This window comes from Dipteris shenzhenensis, chromosome 25 (assembly GCF_047967505.1).
Source record: "Dipteris shenzhenensis isolate YYH24624 ecotype China chromosome 25, Dip_SZ_1.0, whole genome shotgun sequence".
Classification (NCBI taxonomy): Eukaryota; Viridiplantae; Streptophyta; class Polypodiopsida; order Gleicheniales; family Dipteridaceae; genus Dipteris; species Dipteris shenzhenensis.
In genome coordinates this window covers 4,759,438-4,783,504 of record NC_141620.1, presented here as the reverse complement: position 1 = coordinate 4,783,504, position 24,067 = coordinate 4,759,438, and the positions used below count along the sequence as shown (strand labels likewise).

At 47.1% G+C, this 24,067-nt stretch overlaps 1 protein-coding gene across 5 annotated transcripts in view; it reads left to right on the top strand.

Annotated features, from left to right (window-relative positions):
• LOC147885340 (deoxyhypusine hydroxylase-B-like) overlaps positions 1-24,067 on the top strand; it is a 197,124-nt gene that overhangs the window by 123,950 nt on the left and 49,107 nt on the right. The window contains exons 1-6 of one of the 5 annotated variants that reach the window (XM_087396495.1): positions 5,738-5,974; positions 6,157-6,218; positions 6,325-6,533; positions 20,488-20,624; positions 21,724-21,941; positions 22,040-22,178. In XM_087396495.1, coding sequence (XP_087252621.1) covers positions 6,362-6,533; positions 20,488-20,624; positions 21,724-21,941; positions 22,040-22,178 — 666 coding nt within the window. In that variant the 5' untranslated portion in view covers positions 5,738-5,974; positions 6,157-6,218; positions 6,325-6,361. Of the gene's footprint in view, positions 1-5,737; positions 5,975-6,030; positions 6,219-6,324; positions 6,534-20,487; positions 20,625-21,723; positions 21,942-22,039; positions 22,179-24,067 lie in introns of those variants that run through there. The other 4 variants (XM_087396491.1, XM_087396493.1, XM_087396492.1 and 1 more) reach the window with 4 other exon arrangements.

Here is a 24,067-nt window from a genome sequence, read left to right as displayed (position 1 = left end):
GGTTATGAGGTATGTGGGAGATCCTAGTTGTCACACCTTTCTTTAGTTATGCTTATAGTCTAGGGAAGTTTGAAGGCACAATAGATCTCGTACAATGTTGGATTCTAGTAGTCTCTCAATGTTTATGTCTGCTATTACTTCTCTTACATGGACTTCTCTTCCATTAAGTTTTGCTTTCCTTATCTGTACTCATGTCGAAGATAGAACCTATTGAACTAATATCTTCATCAGTTTAAAGAACATGTTCTCAATGCTTAATGCAAACCTTCTGTCTCTATTTGTTAATTCCCATTGTGCTATGGTCTGATAAGGTGTAGATGCTAGGATATTATATGCTCTTGCTTAACCATAGAAGATACTTGTGAATGCGAACTGCTCACAATGGGTATCTTTGAATATGCTTAGAGGAGTGAATCCTTTAGATGGTGCAATGACAATGGTTTTGTCCTCAAAGTCCACAACTTGTTGACTACTATATATGCAGTGCACTAACCTATCAGTCATCCTCTGCTGTCATTGCAAGTAACGTTTTGTTGTCTTCATTCATTGCATTTTCTTGCTTTTGCATGTTCTTTATGTGTTTGGCCGAGCTATTGTTGAGTTTCACATTGTACAAAGGGCAACTCATTAACTCTTGAAGTGCTTGCAATGTCAATGTTGGTCGGACAAGTCTACTCATGTAGTTATGATTTCATTGTAGCTTCCTTTTGATATAGCTACCATTATAGTTGTGCTATTGCTAATGAATCGTGGAAGGACACACTGAGCTCTCTCAACATCTGCGAGGACATTAACTACACTTCCATGCATTCCATATTGTCCATCATATGTTAGCTCTCGTATTTGGCAAAATGGAATCTTGAGTCATATCAATCTAGCTCTGCTTGTTCATTTCCACTCCATATATTGTAGGTTTTATTATTTCTTCTTTTGAAAAGTGGCATCAAAGTTGGCAGCTGGCATGTATCATCTATAAGTATAGCATGTGTTTCCCTCTTTCTCATAGTGGAAATATGTTTTTCTATTACCAAATGTGAGCTGTCATATCAAAGTATGCTATAATCGACTTGTAAGGAATTTGAGAATCTTGTAAGAGAGTCATAAAGGATTGCTTGGGAGGTAGAGGCAATTGCAACTTATGTTGAGACATGGTCTCTTGTAATGTCTCCTTCAGTATGGATATGATCCACTCTTGCAAATAATAGCCACGGGCTTGCACATGACCCCTTTGATGATCTTATGGAGTCAAATAGGATACTCAATAATGACTCATATGTTTTTATTGGAGTTAATGAGATCAAGCAGGTGATGATGTCCTTGTTGTGTCCATGTTGTTCATTGAACCTCTTTGTTCTTTCCATGTCATAGCCATCAAAGCTCTCAATGTAATTCTTTTCATTTGGTTGGGTATTGCTTACATACACACCTTGTTCTTCATTGTTGACATTTCAGCATAATGGACGTATTTGGGGGGTTTGTGGTTTTAGATAGAAGGATTGTGTGCAGTGGCATTTCTCTGTCTTCGCCTATGCATTCTACCTCACACAACTTCTCTCTATCTTTTTTCCAGAGAATGAAACGAACAACCCACTCACTAGAGAACTTGATCAAGCAATCAAGGACCATCAGCCTCGAGGATGCAATCGTAGTGATGACAAAACTGGAGTGCCTCAGGATTGATGGAGCGCTCTAAGGTGGATGGAACCTATGTGGAGACATGATGAAGAGAGTGCTCATGACATGTACCTCAAGTCAATTAGGTTCCAACATAGATTAGCTTGGACTCATAAACAAAATCTTGAGTGAATGTGCATTTCTTCCTTGTACTCAACAATACATGATAGGCCTCTTATATAGAGAGTGCCCTTTGAATAGTCGACACTTGTGGGATCCTCTGATCCACATCTCCTCGTGTGGATATCCTTGATCCACATCCTCATATCATGTAGTTCACATCCTAGGGTGGCTACTTTAATTATTTCCTATACCATACCTTAGCCTTTAATCTATGTGCACATGGCACCATATCTCAACAAGTGACATATTTTTTCACTTGTTCAAACATGATGTGGGAGTTGGCTTGTCTATTTAGCACTTTTGCAATCAAAAGCCATGGTGTTGTGGATATGTTTAATGACCTTTGTATGGAGTTGTTTAATTGCTTTACCAATGACTCATAAGTTGTTGAAGGAATCAGTTGTGCAATTGCTTTACCAATGACTCATAAGATGCACCTAATGATGTTAGTATTGTGTGGGTTGCTCTCATTGAACTCCATTACTTCAGTATTGTACTCATCCAACTTCAAAGTCAGGTCTATGTTTGTTGTATACTTGCTTTGTGTTCTCATCAACTACAACGTGTCCAATAAAACTAACGAATTCAAGAATTAACACGCATGTCAAACAAAAGTGTCTAGAAAAACTAATGAATTCAAGAAATAACATGCATGTCAAACAAATGTGTTGTTGTTTGTAAGTTGTCGAGTCATTTGAAATGGGTCGTGATGTGCCCCAATATGAAGAACCATTTTAAAGTAAATGTGCAAGCAAAAACTGGATGAAGTGGACACCCCATTTTATGTTTAGGCACTTGTATCAACTTTTTTCCATTTTCATAAAATTGATAACTGGCTATGGAGAAATATGTGAATTTTAAGCTCGTGAAGAAGACATTTTAAAGCATTTCAATGTAACATGATATCATGAACTGTTTTCATTGAAAGTGTACATGGAAACTTCGTGATGCAAGAAAAAGCTTGTATTCCAATACAAAAATTCCATAAGCCAATAAACATTTGAAAAATGTCCCAAATCAATGCACATGGAAGACATTATGACAATAACTACTCTTTCAAAAGGAAGGAAACTATAATGCATGTGTGTTGGAGTAGCATGGAGACAAGATGGAGATACCAAGATGATGAAAAAGATTGATTATTCACGAGAGATATGCCCAATATATAGGCACAAGTTACATCCAAGAGTGACATCATATGTGAGCACAAGAGAGCATCTAGATCCACAAATTTCTCCCAGTATCTCTCAATCAAGTCCATGATTCTCTCAATCACATCTACTAAGAACCTTCTACCACCTAACCTGGTCACACTAACCACCATGTGGTTACACACAAACTCACACAAACCTTGTACCCCTTGGTACACCCGATTACATCAATTTGTTCTTCATACCCCCCACAAATTGATGACTCACCCCTCCGCAAATTGAAATACAATGCACAGATCGATGCTCTATGAAAGGAGCAACGTCTGTTGAAGTCTATAATCCACTCTCGCCTAGGTTGTCATGAACTATCTCAGGGTATAGCTCAGTAGCAAGGTCAATCACAACATCATTTCCAATGGTGGGAGGCGCATGCGCTGAACACTGGCCATGCTCAAACACAATATCTTTGACCTTTATGACTGCAGCATGCACTAAGGGCTTTGTTGCATCATACATGGAGCAATCCTACTCTTCAACTTCTTGTTTCACAGACTCCACGTCCCTGTGAATTGTACAATCCACAACAAGTTCACATTATTAGATTAGTGTGTTCTGAGATAAAAAATAAAGGATTATGCACAGTAGGGATACTGCTCTCAGTACCTTGTCTAGGGGTGGTTACAACAGCACTCGCATCCCACTTCCTCCCAAACTTACACTCTAATTCTGCAGGGTGACGACCATGTAAATGAAGCGAAGCCAACCATGAAAGAATTGAATGAGGAAAGATGAAGTCAGAAGTTGAAGGAATAAATGTATTGAAGTTCAGAAAATGCATGAAGTAACATAGAAATGTGTTGATCATGGAGGGACCCGAGCCTCTTTGAAAAGTTTGGCTTCCAGTCTCCATTGATTCAACTGAGAGCTCTAGGAGAGAAGGCATGGATGGAACTGACTGTAGAAGCAAATGATGAAAATCAAAATATGGCAATGGTTGAACAACATGTGCTGGCAAAAGATCGAACGTCTTATATATAACGACAGGAAGGCAGTGTTGCACCACCCACTCACCGCCTTGTTGGAAGCATGAACCACCACAGAAAAAGAAAGATGTGTAGACAACAAGGAGACTAGACATCAGGGAATACATTTCGGAGCCCATGCTGGAGGTTTCCACTGGTGGCTTGTGATTTCTCGGCCGTTGTCCTCCTCCAAGGCCGAAGCTGGAACAGTGAATGTCGAATAAGCTACCTGAATGCTTCGCCACAGTAAAACCATGACATGAAAACAAATGGGTGCGATGTGTGAGCGATTTGCTCCCCAAGCATGTCGGGGTGGTGCAGTGCTAGTGCGCGACCTTTGTGGGACTCCAATAGCTATGAAAGAATAACAACAGGCGGCAACACTTTGATTGTGATGATGAGCGACGTTCATTTTACCTCCAACACACTCATTCCATTGAGCATCGTCCTCGGGGCATAAACGAATACTTGCGAAATCTATGCAAACACCTCCAAAGAATTTGGAGAGCTAGATCATATGAAATTGTAAGGTCTACACTGCATTGGCGGGTTGCGTGCAAGAACCAACGGAAGAGTAGCACGTGCATAACTTCTCTAGTTGCATGAGAAATTCGCGTAGACCTTTCGAAGTCCAAGTTGGATAATGCTTTGAAGAGTGCCATGTAGTTGGCATGCATGCATGCAAGTGGTCTTCTTCACCAATGCCAAAGCGAGGTTCATCAAATATGACATCAGTTTGGGAATTTAAAAAGTTAAAACGAATTTTGGCTTTCTCCAAACAAGCACCAGTCACTATACCCTACCTCCCCCGGGGCAGGCTAATAAAACAGCAACAATTTATGTATCTTAGCTTGGCCATATTTGGACAAATGCTCCTATAACAAGTGGTTACTTTGGAACAACTGAAGCATACTAGACTATCACATTCCTATTTATATTGCTTATCAATTCGCATCAAAATTGCCATCTTTCAAAGCAAAATAAAAGCAATTATAAAAATAAAAAATAAAAAAATAAAAGCAATTTGTGTTGTATTTTACTCCTCAGAGAAATTGCTCTTAGTTAAAGTAGCTCTTTCAACTCTCTAAGCCACAACAACAGCTATCACCCAGTGATTCGCCATCGTGAGTGTTTTTTGTTGGCCGCCGCTGATGTCAAAAGACATTTACTTGCTTGCGCTACTTTTATTACAGCTACAAAAAAAGGTTGGCCGATTTAATGAAACAGATCCCTAGTTCATTGCATCTTTCGGCACTAGTCCCAATAGGCAAAGCCAAATTCTTTGCGCTTTGGTACGGCTCAAGCTTATGAATAGTACCAATGGCCCACCCTAGCAAGGTGAGCAAGGGGGATTCCCTCATGATGCCAATAACTCATGGAAGAAGAACAAGATGAATTTCATTCGTGTGACTTGCCGTGAGAGGAGGAGAAGAAGAAGAAGAAGAGAGAGAAAGGAGGGGAGACAAAGATGGAGGATACACATAGCAAGACAAGAGCAAGTGCAACTTAGCCCAATCATAAAAAATGTGCAAAAAAATTCATGAAAATGGAATTTTCTCTTTCAATAAAGGAGTGAGTAGCCTACCTATAGGCAGGCCCAAAAGACAACAAGGGTTAAATTTCACTCGGTGTGCCAAAGGAGATGGGAAAACCTCACTCTTAGATTTAAATCCCTGATAGCATTCATTTAAGGACAACCTCACCCTTAGATTAGGACAACCTTTAAATCTCCCTTGAAGTTATCCTCCATGATAGCATTCATTTGAGGCCGTTGCACAATCCCCATAGATAGAGAAACGGAAAACAAATGCTTAGTTTGCCTTTGGCACTTTCTTTATGACTTGCTTTGTGCACCCTTGTTAATTAGGGGAAAAAAAAAGAGCGCCAAGTTCTTAGACCTTGCTGAGAAGGGTACTCTTACTACACGAGGCCCTGGATACAGCGGCGGTGCACCGATTAGCAGCAGAATAATTCGACAGCACCAGAGGCAGTCGTAATTAGCAGGTATTCGCATCACAATTGTATAGCTCTTGAGTATATGCATACAAGTCTCATATAGGCAGCTAGATATCTCTCGCTAAATGTGTCGTCTACTCTTGAGTATATTCAGTCAAGTCTCATACAGGGAGCTAAATGACTCTCTTGTGACTGAATTGTTGAAGACTGATGTGCGTTTACTATTGTAGCAATTGGTTCAGATTTCAAATAGCGAGTGCTCGGCTAATTCTTGGTATTGCTTGCATCTGTGGTAAGCATTGTAACCTTAAAGAAGTATCCTACTATATATTACACATTAGTCTTTATTTCAGTATAAAGGGGAATCGAAGTTGAAACCTTGTCTGCGTTTCATACAGTGGAAGCCCTTCTGTGCGGCAAGTCTTATTGTTCCTTATGGACAATAACTCTACGTGCTCCACTCACGTGTTTACTCCATCATTGGTGACGAAAGACTTTTTAGTAGAGCAGTTATTGGACTCCACACTACCAATTTCTCAGCGGTTCAGGGCACTTTTTTCCTTACGGAACTTGAAGGGTCAGGGTCCTCGAGAAGCTTTGATTTGTGGTAAGTCTGTTGTTTTCGATCGTTCTTCTCAGTAGCACATTTTAGAAATAGTTTGCTTTTGGAAGCCTCTCATACTCATGACGCTGTTTGTTTTGCGTGGAATGTGTCTTTCTTTTCACTGGTCTCTCTATTTGAGTTAATTAAATTAGAATGAGGTAATGAGCACAAGGACCTTTTTATAAGTGAGGGGAGCTGGTCTGTCCTCCGCCTTCAGATCTGGATCAATAAGTCTGTAAATGACTGGATCTGTCCAATCGGGCCGACCCTGCTGACTTGCTGACATTCTGGTCTATTCACAAAGGGCAGGCCTGCTGAGGTGGTTGATCCCACTTGCTGACATGGACGACCTGGTCTGGTCTAGTCACTCGTTGTCCTTTGACGGGCTCTTCCATAGCCCCAGCCATGGCCCTGTTTGTGCCACTAGGGCTTTCTCCAATCAGCTCCACAGCCTCCCTGGCTGTTCCATGTCTGCAGCCCTCTAGACAGCCAAGGTGGCTGCATGATGTGCTACCATGTGAGCAGTGGTATATTTCAAGTGGAGGCTTTTTGGGCCCTAGCAAGGGTCCTAAGGGATGTTTTGGTTAGTGAGTTGCTAATTAGGTCCATAGTTTTGAAGTTAGTTCATTTGGTCAATTCGACCATGCAAATTGTGGTTAGTATGAGTAGTTTAAGAGCTTCTAATGTTTTTAGGGTTTAAGGTTTTTGTTTGCTTGTGGAGGTTCTTGTCTTTCATTGTGGAGATCCTAAATCGTTTTGCCTTTTGTTCGGTATTTCTCTCTAAAGATAGAGGCTCTCTTGGTCTCTTGTATGACACCACCTTTATATTACTCTTGCCAAAATAGGCACGTCCCAATGGTCCATCCACCACACACCTCTTCTCTCTCCTCTCTTTCACTCATCGACCTTTCCCCATATTCCTTCACCTTTACTTGCCTTACACCTATCGTTTCCCTTTTACAAGTTATTGGAAATATTTATGGAGCTACTTTACACTTAGACTTATAATGACACTCCAAAAGGAAGGGCCTTAGTGGGATCCCCACCTTGTCCCTTGATCTGCGCAAGTGGCACCAATACAACCTACCCTCATAGTAGCCTCTCCTATGTCCATAGTACATGTTAGGTGTCTTGCCACATTGTTCTCCTCATATGGGGGCTCACAGGTGGGGCAGCAAGCAACACCCTGTCAATGACTCACCATAGGCGCGCATTGACTTGCTCGTATGTCATGAAGAAGCTCTCAAGGACAAGTTAAAAGCAGTGTTGAAATATGTCCAATCTCCCGCACTCTTGCACCTATCATAGGTGGCGTATTGAAGGTCTTCTGGACAACAGGTGGTATGGGACACTTAGGTTAGATACGGGCCTGTGGATGAGTCGAGCTGTAGCACACGTGCTCGGGGGGGTCAAGAGGAGTGAGATGGTTGCGCATGATTCTGGTTGGATTGAGGATGAGTTTCTAGGTTAGTGATAGGGTTAGATCTTGCTAGGTCGTGTCATTTGGTATAGCAAAGGACTGGATGGCTATTTTTAGCTGAGATTGCTATATATAGAGATTGCTTCATATATAGTGCTTGCTTTAAATGGAGGGAGCTATTCATAGCATCATACTATTTATAGCGAGGTTTCCTTTTATATAGAAGGAGGGCCAGTGCTATTGTGGCAGTTCAATTGACAGATGGGCTTGGACCTTGGCTAGGACTCTGGCCATCTGTGTGGCGGGTCATAGGTGGTGTATCAAGGGTCTTCTGGACAGGCTCAAGTGGTATGGGACACCTGGGTTAAAAATGGGCCTATGGTGAGTCGAGTTGTAGCCCATGCACTCAGGGGTGGTCGGGAGGATTGAGATGCCTGTGCATGATTCAGGTTGGATTTAGGACGAATGCCTAGGTTAGTGTTAGGGTTAGATCCTGCGGGTTCATGCCATTTGGTATCAGAGCCACTCTATCACAGATTACTCGATTGCAAGGTATGCAGGTATTCAGAACTCCAGGTACACTTCCCAAAGGCACTTTTGCAAGTTTGAAATTTCGCTTATGTGTGGGATGCATATTTGGAGCGATGATAGCTAGCAAGTGAGGATGGATATCGGGTCAGGTACACTCGGCCAGAAGGTAAGAGTGCCATTTTTTGGGGTTTTCTTATTGTTCTTCCTGGGAAGAAAGCGACAAAATTTCAGCAAGGGGCGGCTAGTTCAGGGTTTGGTCTAGAGGAGGAAATAGCGTTTGAGTTCAGATAGCAATCAGGATTTCAGGGTTGCTACGTAGGGATTCATAGTTAATGAATCAAGAATTACTTGTTCAGCATGACGATGTGAAAGACCGTCTAGAACGCTGTTGGGAGGGAGCTGTAGTAGGGAAGTGTGACGATCTCAAGATTCTTTCCGAGATTGTGGCTATGTGGTTCATGGTACGTAGACTTGTCTTAAACTGAGGCTGGTTGATTATCTTCCTTGGGTGCAGCAAAAATAAGGCACTAGGACTCACGAATGGGGGCGCTTGCTTTTTGTTATGCTTAAAAAATAAAAGCCTGAGCCGATTTCTAAAAAAAGCAGGGATTTAGGAGGTTCTGGAATAGTAGAGCCATAATCGCTCTCGACTAATTTTGAAAGGGCCTCCTAGAAGAAAAGCAAACTGTTTGCTTTTGAAGCGCTTTCCTCGATTGTGCCTTATTTAAGACACCATGAGACGCTCATACACTCATGCATACCACAGCCCAGCCTCCTCATGCTCCCCTTTCCAATGATCCTACTTGGAATTGCTGAATCGGGCCTTTTTACCCTCAGATTCCCCCCTAAGTGGCTGATCTCTAGCATCTCCATTGCCCAAATCTCTCTCCCCATGCAGCCATCACCTCCTCTCTTCCAGTAAATGGGCTCCTGCGTACGTGGTGGGCAGAGTTGGCAGTTTGCAGTTCGCCATCTCTTTTAGTCGTGGGTATTTAGCGATTGAACACTACCACAGCAATAAGACATCTTCTCTTGATTATTGAGCTTGAGGACGAAGTTACATCCAAGATTGTACCCCGTCGTGCTGAGTGCTACTTAGGAGATGGATTCCCTCAAGGATGAGCTTTGGGAAGCTCTTCACTATTATGAGAACCCGTAGTACCAAAAGTATATTGCAGAAGGCTCGTGCTGTTCTAAACGTAGACAGCATGTTCTAGACTCTTTGTATCACTTCTGAGTTATTGAGAAGCGATGAATAGTCTGGGATCCTAAGTTTTTGGCTGTCACCCAATGTTTTTTGGCTCGACTGAATCTTTGAACCACTTTTGGTTCAGCACTTTCCCCAATTATTATGCTTTGTGTAGGGAATTGTCTTGTTATTAAATTGACTAGATTTTGGTTGGTTTGGTTTCTGATTTGTAACGAAGTTGGCATTTAATTTGATACTTTTTTTGAATTATATAACATGCACCTTTTTTCCATATATCTTGAAAGTTTTCGATATATGGTACATTGATGATGCTTGAGTATTCGTTACATATGTTTTATGAAACCAGAATTAATAAGACAGTTGGATATCCCTTCCTACAGATTCCTGTTTGGTATATATTTGGAATTTGATCTTGATGTGATTGTGAACTTTGATATTCTTTGAGTTACCCTTTGGACATTTAAAGGTTCTCGTTGATTAGACTAGGATGAGTCTTGTTTGGATACCTTCTTTCAGTCATGTCAAAAGGGGAGGTCATTGAGATTCTCACTTTTTTAGACTGAGGTCATGGATAGACAGTTTTCAGGAGTCTTTAAGGGATAGTGCTTGCTTGTTTTCTCATAGACCTATTGGTATGGGTATTGTGCCACAAGGGGTGATATAATCACATCAAGAAAAGGATTGAGAACGGATTAGCCACCCTGACTCAATCTGGGATGATCTGAATTGAAGAGGGGTTGGCTACCCTAATTCACTCTTACTGTCCACTGAGATTTTTTATTTGCAATATATCTTGGTGGTATGGGACACTAAGGTATGTCACATCTAAGATTCTCTCCCAAGGGCCACTAGGGTGAAGCACAAGTAGGATGAATTGAAGGGGCACGGTGACTAGACACTTTACAAGGGTTGACTTAGATTCTTCTTTACCCTGAACGACACCATGTAACATTGGGTTTAACCCTAGAGCTCCTTAGTAGACACAATCTCAGGGGGGCTACCACATCTATTATGATGATGGTTTGCCAGTGCCTTGATTGGGACATAAAGTTCCAAGATTAGAGATCCTAAGTACTGATGATCCCGTGATAGGCACAACTTTATTGTGCACAAGTTTTCTACAAGATATCCAATAATGGATCTTGTTTTGAGAGATCTTGGATTGCATATTTCCATAATCTCTGGATCACATAGGCTGTTATTCCTAAGATAGTTGACTATATGCATGTCTGAAGGGTACCATTGACTAAATATGGCCAACTGAATTTTTATTGATTATCCTCAAGTATGGGCAATCATAGGATGGATCATGGGACCATATCTTTGATCAAGATTTTGCCCATTGATAGTTACATGAAGATTCTTCCATCACGTGTAAAGAACTTATGGTATACCAGTTTTTCCTGATTGTTCTCTCTAGGTGTTTGAGCTTGGACACGGATTATTTTTCATAGATTGAGAATTTTCTTTTTTTGAAGCAAGATAATTGGACGGATGGATCCTTGATAGTTTTGTGATGGGTATATGCCAGGTATTTCAACCCCAGAATTGTTAGTTGCTGGATTTTCTTTATGAATACCAAGTAATTCAGGAATTAGGATTGACAAAAATTGCAACCCAAAAATTGACCTCGAGGAGTTCAATTGATGGGGTTGTTAGAACAATGATTCCCTTATACCAACCCCAGATTTTGGATTCAAGGGTATTCAACACGATGAAGAGTTTTCCGCGTATGCCAAGGCAGAATTCAATAATTGGGGTTGACAGAATCATTAACCTTTAGGTACCAAGATTTTACCATGCTTGTGTACAGATATGTCGAAGAAACTGACTTTGTGGATTCAAGTGTTACTTGATTTCTTGAGAAAAATACTTGAAGATATGTAACCTTGAGCATAAAGCCTTTGGCCAATACCTTGCAATAGTGGATGGTGGGGTAGGTGTCAACATTCTTGCAAATAATCTCTACGAAGAATGGGGCCTCCCACCAATGAGGAATGCCACATTCAACATACACCTCGCCGACCACACTAAAATGAAGCCATTGGGAATTGTTGACTATGTGCCAACAAAAATTGCCGGGAGTTAAGTTCACCATACAATTCACCATTCCAGATCTACCCCAAGGATCGACAAATCTTAGAATGCCACATTAGAAGGTCAAATCTTTGATAATGACTTGGTCATCCTTCACGCATTAATGGCAGTAGAATATCCCAAGATAGACCCTCCGGTAGAAACAAACAACAGATGGTCAAGGAAGAAGAAAGAGGGTGTGTGCTCTTTAACTCGAGTGGTTACAGTCTTTCTCTAGTTGTAAGGTTGTCACTGACCCAACATCTTGGCAATTTGCTGACCATGAGCATGCGCATTTGGTAATTTTTTTTTTTGCCGAAAAAACAGTGCTGATTATATTACTTCGAAAACAAGATACATGAGGTCAGCTTTGCAACTGATGGGGCTGTGTTCACAAATCGTACGCAGCCCTAAAAGGAAACAAAAATATAAAGCTCCCTCTCACGGAGGGATCAGGCGAGTGTGAATGAACAGCCAGAGAGGTGGTGAATAGCGCCACTGAAGGCCCTGCGAAGTATGCTCGAAGAAGAGGCCCTGCGTATCCCAATCACGGAGGAAACGTCGCCGCTTCTCTCGGCCAGCCCGGGAATCTCCCTGTATCTGGTCCCACTGGCGTCCGAGTGTATGTATAATCTCACTCTAGATGTCGGCCATGACCTGGGCAGTCGAAAGAGAGGTGCCACCGAGGATCTGTGCGCAGCGCGAGGTCCAAATGTGCCATCCAGCGATGCTGCTAATAATCTCCCAGACTGGCTGCCTCTCCTGAGATCCTGTGTCAGCCTCTGCCAGGTGCGGCGGAATGCCCTCGAGCGGCCCCCAAGTCCCCTGTGTGATAAGGAATGTGGGGTCCCGCGGGCCTGCCTCGAACAACTGATGAAAGCCAGGTGCGGTGCTGCACCAACAAAACGCGCCCCAAGTGATCAAACCTAGCTCCGGTGCTGCGCGAGTAAGGATCCCGAAGGTCCACCTCCACACTTCATGGGCGCGAGTGCAGCTCCACAGGCAGTGTTTTGGTGACTCCTCATCCTCATGACAGATCTGACAACGTCCATCCTGACCAACCTGCCGCAACCAGCTCCCCACTGGAAGACCCTTGTGGGCGAGGAGCCAAAGGAAGTAGGAGATCTTCCGTGGCTGCCAGCTCTCCCACAAGGCCTTCCAGAAGGCTTGCAAAAATAGCCTGGAGATACCCTGAGCATACCAATTGAGCCGCTGGGTGGGCGGGCGGCTCTGCATCCTCCCGAGAACTCTCTTGCCCAATGTCGTGCTGTAAGCGAAGAAAGAGGTCGGCCCCTGGCCTGTCACAACCTCTGGCCATCTCCACTCACCTGGGTCCCAATCAAGCTCTGACAAGGCCCGCCCCTCCCAGAGCCAGAGTCGCCATAACTGCAGCTGATCCTGCTCTATACTAGGATCGGTCCGCCAAACCTTCCCCGCGAGGCCTACGACCCGAACCCTCTGCCACGGGAGGAGGGGGTCGATGAGCACATTCTCTCTCCTGAGTCGGCCGTCCCCCAAAACCGCGAAGAAGGAGACAGAGGTGTCGTCCATCCAGCCTGCAACCACCAGTGGGATGCCACGGGGGGTGAATTGTCCCAGCCAATGGTCATCACCAGGCATGAGGATCTGAATCTCGGGTGGAACTAACCAACCGGTTGGAATCGCTCCGTCTATCTCTGTGCGTCTCGCCTGAGCTCCACGGGCACCTCCAGCTGCGGCTGCTAGAGCAACGGTCTCCAAGTGTCTGTACGTGTCCCTCCAAACTCGAAGGGACCGGGCTGGCCCCCGCATCCAACCGTCCCACATGATATGTGATCTCTCCCCCAGTTGAAGGCCCAAGGCATCTTTGACCTGATCGTTCCAGATGAGCGGTTGGCGGTCGATCTCCTCCTGACAGCTAGGAGGGGACTGTGTGAGACTGAGGCGGAGCCGCCTCCAAACCATGAGAAGGCTACGAATGAGCGGGGAGCGGGGGTGAGTGAGCGGTGCAGAAGTGAAGATCCACCTGAGGGACGGTAGCCACTCTCCACCTCGGCGCGGGACGCAAGAACCGATCCCCTGCTGAAGTAACATCTTCCACGTTTGCCCCCCCGGGGTCAAACCGCGGATAACCAGCTTGCCCAGCAGGGCCTGACTCTGAAGCTCAGGATCGATGACCCCCAAGCCACCCTCAGCCTGCGGAAGAATGACTGTCTGCCAAGCTACCCTGGCTTTGGTATCTCTGAGACCATCCCCCCCAGACCACAGGAAATTCCGGACCAACCTCCTGAGTTGTGCCATGCTGGATCTCGAGAAACACCAACAAGAGGCCACATACCATGTCGTGGCCAGGAGAACCTGGTTGACTACAAGAGCACGTCCTGCAAGAGAGCTTAGCAGTGCTCCAGAAAGCCAGCTTCCGTCGAATGGAATCTAGCTTCGGGAGAAACTGCTGAGCTGGCGTGATGTCCAGGCCGACCTGAAAGCCGAGATATCTAGCTGTCTGTCCCCGCGGGATCCATCTGAAACCCAAAAACCTCCCCCACTTTGAGCACGCCCCTGGGTTTGTGAGAAAACCAACTGATTTGTGCCAGTTGATTTTCGCACCGGCTGCCGAACAAAAGACCTCTAAGGCTAGCCTCACCCTCTCCAGCATCATCTCATCATCCTGAACGTACAGCGCTGTGTCATCTGCATACTCCGAGTCCAAGAGCTCCGTGTCCTCGCTGATGGGAAGGCGAACACCCCGGATCCCGGTCGACCTCGCTCGAAGGTAGTATGTCATGGCCTCGGCGAAGAAGAGAAACAGGTAAGGAGCGAGGGGGCAACCCTGACGCACTGATCTCTCCAAACGAAATCGCTCTCCCATCCTGCTGCCGATGATGACCCTGCTGGAAGCTGTCCTGTATAACGCTGAAATACCCTGAATCCATCCTACTGGGAATCCTAGTCTCTCCAGAGTACCCTCCAGGAAGGACCAGTCTACTCGATCGTAGGCCTTCTCAAAGTCGAGAAGTAGGATGGCTAAGTGTGACCCACTATGCTGAGCCCACTCCGTCGCCTTTGAGAAGGTGAAGACATTATCCAAGATACTGCGATTCTGGACAAAGCCTGTCTGAGTGTCATGAATGAGGTCAGGAAGTAGAGGCCGAACTCTGGCGCTGATCATCTTGGCTAGGATTTTGTAGGCAGTGGTGAGGAGAGTGATCGGGCGCCACTGACGGATCTCCTGTCAATCTCCTCCCTTCGGGATGAGGCAAATTAGTCCCGAGGAGAGGCTCTCTGGCATATATCCGCTGCTGAAAATCCTCTGAAGGGCTGCTAGGAGGGGCTGATGGATCTGATCCCAGAAGGAGGTGAAGAAAGCGCGAGAGAGCCCATCCTCGCCAGGGCATTTCTGCCCATCGATGGCCATCAAGGCCTCCAGCATCTCGTCAGTAGTGAACGGTGCCATCAACGTCGCCTGCATGCTGGGCTGAACAAGGCCTGGAATGTGCCTCCACACCTCCTCGCGGGCACGTCGAGTACGAGAGGCAAGGTGCTCCTGCTGGAAAAGAGTCCTGTAGAAGTCGGTAGCCAACCCCAAGACCTCACCCGGATCAGTAACGATGTGCCCCTCCGCTGTCCTAAGACTCCGGAGCTGATCACCTGCTGCTCTCTGGCCATGCGTCCTGAAGAACTCCCTGCTCATCCGGTTGCCCTTCCGAGCCCAGTATGAGAGGGAGGCGTGATAGGAAAACTCTGAGCGGCGCTGGAGAGTCTCCTCAAGAAGGGCTATGGCTCGAAGGGCCTGGATCCGAAGCTCCTCTGAGCCCGGGGCTGCCTGCTGTAGTCGCTGAATGGAGGCGAGGTCCCTACGAAGAGCTCTCTCTCTGCCCCACCACTCCTGGCGAACCTGAAGGGCTGCGAGTTGGCAAATCTGGCTGGACTCCTGCAAAGCCTGCGCCACCGAATCTACCAGATCCACGCACTCGCCCCAATCTCTGTCCCAGAGGCTACCGATACTTACTGCGCACCTCCTCCCTCGAGAAGATGGAATCGGGAATCCGGCACGAACGGGGAGGAAGGGACTGAGCTGCCGAGTCTAATGATAAGAGCACAGGCGCGTGGTCGGAGAGTGTCGTCCCTGGCACTATACCCGCCTGACCACCTCTGCTGATGGCCCAATCACTGACATAAAATCTATCCAGTCTCTCCAGGAGTCTGCCTCCTTCCCTGCGGAAGCCCCATGAGAAGTCCAAGCTCCTGTGCCAACGGCGGAAGGACGGGTCTCTCCAGCGGTCCCTACCTCTTGTCGCGAAGATAAAGGAGTCCCAAGCGGACTGCTCTGCCTGAGGCATACTTGTAAACTCTGGTTCTCTGCCCTGCTGGTCCTCCAAAGTCTCTAGATTGTTGAAGTCACCTCCAACAATCCAGGAGTCCATGTCTGGGAGAATCCCTGTGAGTGTCCTCCAGAAAGTGGCTCTGCATCGGAGGTCAGTGGGAGCATAGATGTTGAGGATTCCTATTTTGGAACCCTCCAACTCTAGGCCAACCCAAAGTGCACGGCCTGGAATCAACGTACCATGACCAAAAACTCCTTGGGCAAACAACTCGCACACGGAAGTACAGACACCGCCACTCCTCCCCTGTGCACCAATCGAGGGCTCCCAATAAGTGTGAGAGCGTCCAGGGAGGATCTTCCCGCATCTACGGGAATGAGCCACTGAAAACTTATGCTCCTGGAGCAGAAGTATATCCAAGCGACCAATCACTGCTGGCTGAAGTTCCTGTCTCAAGATGAGCTTCCTAGGACCACAGGTGCCAGAAGAATGGAACTCGTTCACGTTCCAGGAGACAAGGTGTAAGCTCATGGTGAGGACTGGTAGGCTGCGAACGACTATCTGCTCGCGGCTGATGTCGATGAAGAAGCTGACATTTCGGAATGGAGGCGCTGACGCTTTTGAGAGGGTTTGGAGGGGGAGGCGGGGTCGTCCTGCCCGTTCTTCAAAACCTTTAGCAAAGGCGTGAGGCCTTTAGTGCCATGGACAAACGCTTTCTCGAGCCAACTCGAGATCTCTGAGGTAGTCATCCCGTAGAAGGCTCGGAGTTTCTGAGGAGTTTAGGCTCTGACATCCTGGGGAAGAGGCCACGACAGAGGGGGCCTGAGGATCACAATCAATCTGAAGCGCTTGGCGGCGCAACGCCACCGCAGGCGCACGTCACCCTCGGACTACTGAGTCTCGAGAAGTTGTCCACCCGACGGGCCTATCCAGGAGCAAACCTGAGCGTGCGTCTGCTCTCTGAGAGCCTCCCAGACCGAGTCGTCTGTCCAAGTCTCGGTGCCGTCGCTGAGAAATGTGAAAGCAAAGCTAGGGCCATCCCTCGGGGCCAAGGCTGCGATCTTCCCATCCGCCCCTTTACGGAGCAGGAAGATACTGATGTCGAGACAAGCAGGGAAGGTCCCAAGGTCGGCCACATCCAAGTAGTCCCAGGGGCCAGATCTGTAGAAGTCGCGAGGAAGCTCTCTCTCCTGAAGCTGAGGCCCGCTAGAGTCTGCAACTGAGGGGGTCGGGCTAGCAGACAGGGAAGACTGCTCCAGGGGTGGTGTAGACTCGGGGTGTCCTGCTTGGGGTAGGGAAGGGGGAGGAGGCTGAGGGGTAGGCAACTCAGACTCCACGGAAGCGACTAGCGGGGGGGGCGGAGGAGGGGGAGTGGGGGCTGCCCGCGGCTGAGGAATCATCGGTGCAGCTGACACAGCAGGAGAGCTGAGAGGGGCGGGGGGAGGGGGATGGGGCTGAAACTGGGACTGGGGCTGAGTAGGAAGAGGAGGGGGCTGAAGAGGAAGAGGCGGGGGCTGATGTTGCCGGTCGGGAAGAGGGGGGTGCGACTGGGGAAGGGGCTGGGGCTGAGTGGAAGGGGGTTGGGGAGCGGAAGAGAGGGGGACCTGAGGCTGCGGAGGGCGGGCTACAGTCGAAGAAGAAGCTCTCCCAGGACCCTGGGGCGGTTGCCTGCCAGGTCTCTGAGGCGCTGCTGCAGGTTGGGTAACCTCTGCCTCCTTGCCTTTTTCAGAAATCTTCTTATTCTTTCCTCTTTTCCTTCCGACCTCGGTCCAGCCGCCAGCCATCTCTGGACCGGACTCCGGCTGCCTCTGCTCCTCCTGACGTGGCTGCACGGCGGGGGGGGCCGAGAGGAGCTGGAGAATCGAGGACAATTAGCAGCCAGGTGCCCAAAGCCGTGACACCTCAGGCACTGGCCTGGCTGTCCTGTGACTACCATGCTCTGGGTAATGCTGCCAGCGTCTGTCACAATCTCAATCACTGCAGGGAGAGTCGCACGGTTTGCCACAGCCACATGGACTCGGGGGGATTGTGCCGCAGTAACCGCGTCGACGAAAGTGTCATGCATTACCCAGCCAAAGTGGGAGCCCAGGTCCTTGACTATCGGCCGCAACTCAGCAGCAAGGCCTGGAAAAACTAGCGTCACTGGGTGGCGAGGTATGCGGAAACGAGCATCAAAATTCGCTGCACTGAATCCACGGTACCAAGGGACTATCATGATGATCTTTCCATCCACAAATGTGGGGGAACCAGCAATCAGGTTGCTCGCAGCTTTCGCAGTGGAGAGTTTAAGCCAGAAGATGCCCCTTCCCATAAGGGCCACCTCCTCGATGTGGCTGTCCTCTAGCATGAGAGTGGACTGGAGCCAGTCCCTGATGGCTGATCTGGAGGGAGAGTGTCCAATGACTCTGCCATAGACGGAAGTAAGGGCAAAGTCATTGGCAACCTCTTGTACCCGAGACGACTGTTGCTCTATCAAGATAACGCGGTAGGCATCTGGAGAGGGAGGGTCCGGCTGGGCCTCCGGTTCCGGGCAGGGAGCCGCCATACCGCCAAGACAAACTGCGAGACCTCCGATGAAGAAGAGGCTGCCACCAAAAAAGGGGGGGGAGATAGACGAGAGGTGGAGCCTGGGTGTGACGAAGAAGGGTGAGGCGAGACGAAATGAAACGAGGCGGGTGGGGGAAGCGGAGGCGAAGGCGAGGGCGGAGGTGGAAGGCAGAAGGGAGGATGGAGGCGGAGGTCAAAGGCGAGGGGGAGGGAAGGCGGTGGAAGCGAGGCCGGGGGGCGGAGGGGGAGGGGCGGGGGCGAGGGGCGGGGGCGGAGGTCGGAGGGGCGGAGGGGGGTGAAGGGCGAGGGTGGAGGGCGGGGTGGGGTGGAAGGCGAGGGGGCGGGGCGGAAGGGCGAGGGGCGGGCGGGCGGAGAGCGAGGCGAGGGGGTGGGGGCGCAGCGAGGGGCGAGGCAGGGGGCAGGCGGAGGGCGCGGCGAGGGGCGAGACGAGGGGCGGGGGGGTGAGGCGAGAGGTGAGGCGAGGGGCGAGGGGGTGAGGGCGTGGAGGCGGGCTGAGGCGGGGGGTGCGGCGAGGGCGAGGGGGGTAGGCGAGAGCGAGGGGGGCGAGGGCGAGGGAGAGAGGCGAAGGAGGGTAGGGAGGTAAGAGGCTGCGGGAGGGAGGGAGGGGGGCTCGCAGGAGCGTTCGCTCAGAATCCTCCAGTATGCACTTGAGGCATTTCTCCACGTTACATAATGTGCATTTGGTAATTGGTTATCATCCACCTTCTAACCGACTGCCACTAGTTGACCTTGCAAAATCTTCATCTTCACCAAGCAAGTCTCGACAAGTTCACCTTCGTGCTATTGTGCATGTCTCTCAATGATATCACTACCAATTGAATGTCTAGGAACATTGAGTTCCCAATGATCAGAGATGGTGTCTAAGCGTTGTGTGCAGCACCTAGTCTTTGACATCTGCAGGATTTGCAACTTTTATGACTTTATCTTTGGGTTCCATGTGAACCATGGGATTAATCTCCACTCTTCCCGTAATCTTTCATTTACAGCGCACAACCAAGTGGCTCTGAATCTTGATTTTTCAGATCGAATATTGGTCCCACTCAACACATCCGCTTGACTGACATTTAGAATCGGCATGTGGGACGCCATTGTCTCATGATTCAGAATTCTCTTGCTGCGCTTTGCTGCACTCTTCCATAACCCCAGCTATGGGCCTGTTTAGATCACTAGGGTTGGCTCCAATCAGCTGTATATGGCCTCTTTTGCTGTTGCATGCCTGCAGCCTTCTAGAGAGGCAATGTGACTGCATGATGTGCTGCCTATGTGGCAGCCATACTGCGGTCCACGTGACAGCCCATGTGGGGGATTTCCTTCTCTTAGATCTGCCCGTGTGGCAACAATACAATTTGCCCTCATGGAAGCCTTTCTCATGGCCATGTTATATTTAGGTGTACTGCCATGTTCTCCTCATATGGGGGTTCACAGGTGTTGCAACTCTCTCAAAGTATTGATTTTTTGCGAGTTGGTTTTTTTCCTGCCAGCCATTGATTGAAGGCATCCTTCTTGATGGAGAGAGGCTGACAGGAGTGAAGTACTTTATTACTGATAGTTTCAAAGGTCATAGCCATTGGAATTTTGCATTGTTTGATGGTAGCTTATATAGCTCGACAATCTGAATGGTTTAAGCATTCTTTTTTTAATATTACACTGTTTGAACATAAATATTTTTACAGGAGCTGCATTTGGCTTTCTGCTGAAAATATCAAGGCATAATTTTATCCGTTTTGATGACCATGACTGTTGCATTGACGTTCAGCTTCGAAGAACATTGCACACCTCTATTTTTTGTGTCTGTGGCAGTCATCTATTTTATTCACGGGAGTTATTTTTTCTTATTTTGGTTTAACACAGCGATAAGGGATTCCTCCAATCTGTTGGCACATGAGGCTGCATTTGCGTTAGGGCAAATGCAGGATGCTGAGGCAATTCCAGCATTAAAGCATGTTTTGGAAGACACCATTTCATTCCACCCCATAGTTCGTCACGAGGTAATTCTTTAGTTCTTTTATGGTTTTTCCCTCTGTTTTATAATAGATTTTTGTTTCATCTGTTACAATGTGAGTCACCCAGCTGCTGGCTATTGTCTTTTTACCCTTTTATAGAGGATTGCTGCTTTGAATGAATTTTTTAATGTTTTTCTTTATGGTGGAGTTTTTGAGCCTCCATGGATAGTTTTCACAACATCTGAATTTCAAAAAGCAATTGTGAGTTGACAAATTGTCGTGTCATTTCTGTCAATTTCTTTAGCTGCATCGGGAACATATCTATAGACTCATTTGTGGCCGAGTCAAAATTGAGAACTCTTAACGCCTCTGAGTTTTTAGCTGAAGTTGTTGGGATATATGGGTCACTACCCCCTTGTGAGCGCCCAAGTGAGGAGGACATGGGGGCAGGAACACCTGCAACAAGCATGGAATAGCTGGGACTGCCATTTGGGCAAAGGAGTAGGGGCCACATGGGCAGAAGAGAGTGTGCAGCACCTTGCTATGAATAGAAGGCAGCCATGTGGGCAGCAGCATCGGCCAGACTTCTAACACTTATATATTTGCTAATGTTAAATGGTGTGTTGTCCTATCAGCTAGATTTATATGCTTGTTTGGGAGAGACTAAAATGAAATTGTTTAGACTTCACAAGCAGTCGTAGCTTGAATGAAGAGATTTTGGGCTACTTTTTGATTAGCCTTCTTCTTAAGTGGTAGCCTTCGTCATGGCTGAGTCTGCCCTTCACCTCCGGAGTACCAACAGAAACTCAGTATGAAGACTTTGTATAAATGGATGCTCAAGTATGTGTGGGTGTGTGGATTTGTATGTGTGAGAGCATATTTTTATACTATGGTCTACACCCACTGTTGGGGGCTGAGACGTCGGTGGGGATGTCATAGTAGCTAGTCCCTGCTATGCGTGATGGAGTTTATGGTTTTCAATCTTATGAGTGACTATCGTGAGATTGAAACTGCACTATGTTGTGTTTGTAGAGGATGAGTTTGGGAATGTTCCTGGATTCATCTAGGTATAGATTTGCTAATGTTGTCAATGTCTAGGCTTTTTGGGTTTGAAAAGTAAGGTGCATAATGTTTTTGATAACAGGCTGCTGAAGCTCTAGGTGCAATTGGTCAAGCTGATTGTGTGGATGTGTTGAGGAAAACTCTAGAGGCAGACCCTGCTCAAGAAGTTAAAGAGACATGTGCATTGGCTCTTAGGCGATTTGAGCAAGGGAGGAAAATAGCTGATACACTTGAATCACCCTTCTTCACAATCGATCCTGCTGTGCCTGCTCCTATGACTTTAAGTATAGCTGACCTTAGGTGAGATTCATTTCATCTAACCCTTTATTTCCATGTCATTTTTTCAGAGAACTAATTGAGAAGATCACACTTTATGCTTATGCTTTGTATATTGCAAGGAAGGTGCTCCTGGATGAGAACCAAGAGATGTACGAAAGATATGCTGCCTTATTTGCCCTACGAAATCAAGGTGGACGAAAAGCTGTTGATGCCATAATTGCTGCGTTGGGATCTGAAAGTGCACTTCTAAAACATGAGGTAAATTGCAGCCACTCCTCCTTTTTGTGGTTTGAGGAAGGGTCCTTTGATGCTCGTGCAATATGCTAGTGATATTTGTTGTTATTGCATAACAACTTTCCAATTACAATGAAGGCTACGGTGTGACGAGTAGGGGGTCCAGGAAAAGATTAAGAAGGAATTCCGCTTCTGTTGCTTGGATCTGCGATTCCTCATCTTCCTTTCTTTTAGCGAAAATAATGCCTATGCGGAACTAGACTCTAAGAGAAGAGAGAGGAAGTAGGCTCATATATTTATTTTATTATCTTTCTACAGTTGTCAATTGGAGAAGCAAAACATGTATTGGTGTGACGGACCTCATGAGGCTTTGGACTACCTTCTTTTAACATTCAATTTGAAGAGCTTGAGTGATATATGACCTCAAAAAGAGCCTAACATGGTGGAATCTAGAAGTAAAATAGACACATCAAGAAATCAAATTTTGAAGACTTTGGCCAATTGCAAGTGAATGAGTGTTGATTTTGATGCAAGAGCCCATACTAGGATAGCCTCAGCAATTATGGCAGTATGGTGCTGATCTCTATCCTTTAGCCTCCTGCAAGACCATTCATGTCAGGACACGATGACAGGTATGTGCATGGTGTTAGCTAGCGTGTTAGCACCCAACTTAGATCCTTGCAAGGACCACCTTTGAGCTAGATGTGAAACAAACCCGGACCCACGCTCATACGACTCCTCTCTCCTTGCACACGTCTTTAGGGAGACAGGCATGGACGGGCTCCATCCTAGTTGGGTATTCTTAGGAGGTTCCACTCCTTAGAATGTCCCATATGAGCCAAGGCTTACACTTACATAGGCATGGGTTCTTGACCTCATTAACACTAGCTATGTTAAGTCCAAACGTGGACATAACATTCTCCCCCCATTATTTAGAGAAGGATTGGGACCTAAACTCTGGGAATGGGCATCAGAGATAATCAACACTTTCTGTCACGAGGACGTGAAAAGAGGACGTGAAAAGTGATGTAAAGTATCTTCGTAACTCAACCTACGCTTAACCCGGGGTTAACCATGGTTATGTGTTGTAATGGTTTGGCCGTGAGGGACTGGCTAGAGGAAGTGCACACTTCCTAGAAGTTCCTAAGGGCAAAGTCTAGGTGCAACACTAGGTCCTAGGGGCAAGGCAAAGGCTTTAACAGAGTGGTCTAAAAGTTGGGCCCAAGGACAACCAACGTTGTCCTTGGTATGGGGGTTAGGACTTTAATGAAGGGGCAAATGGCAAGGAGGAGGTGCCATTTGTCAAGCATGTGTATGCATGCCCTTCCCCCACCTTCCGTCTCTCTCCCCTCACTCTCCCAGAGGTGTAGGACATTTTTAGTTGTTCTTGTGCAGTTTTTGAGCTGTTTCAGCTGTTTCAAGCCTGTTTTCAGCCGTTTTAACACTGTTTTGACTGTTCCAAGGCTAGTACGCACTTCTAAGAAGTGCCAGAACTCATTTTTGGACTTACAGAAAATTTTCGTACAGACTGTACGGACGTCCGTACAGACATGTTCAGCTGCCTCCAGCAGGTGCCCGGGGTTGTCTTTTGCTGTGCTGGACCTTTGTGCACATGTTTTTGGCTGCGTGGTGGCTTCTGGAGCTGTTTTGGAGCTGTTTTGGACCAGTGCAGGCTGCAGGAGGAACTTTCCCTGTTGCTTTTGGCACCTTCTCTTAGGAGGACTCAGGCATAGATCCCGAGGCAATCATTTCGGGGCAGATCTGTGAATCATCTTTCTTCTACAGCTCTTTCTTGTTCACCCTCTGCTCTCTACCTTCATTTCTCTCTTCTCCCGATTGTTGGAAGACACCTGCACCCTGCGGGGAGCTTGGACAGAGGATAGGTGCGAGGAAGGTCGCCCCTCTGCCACAGA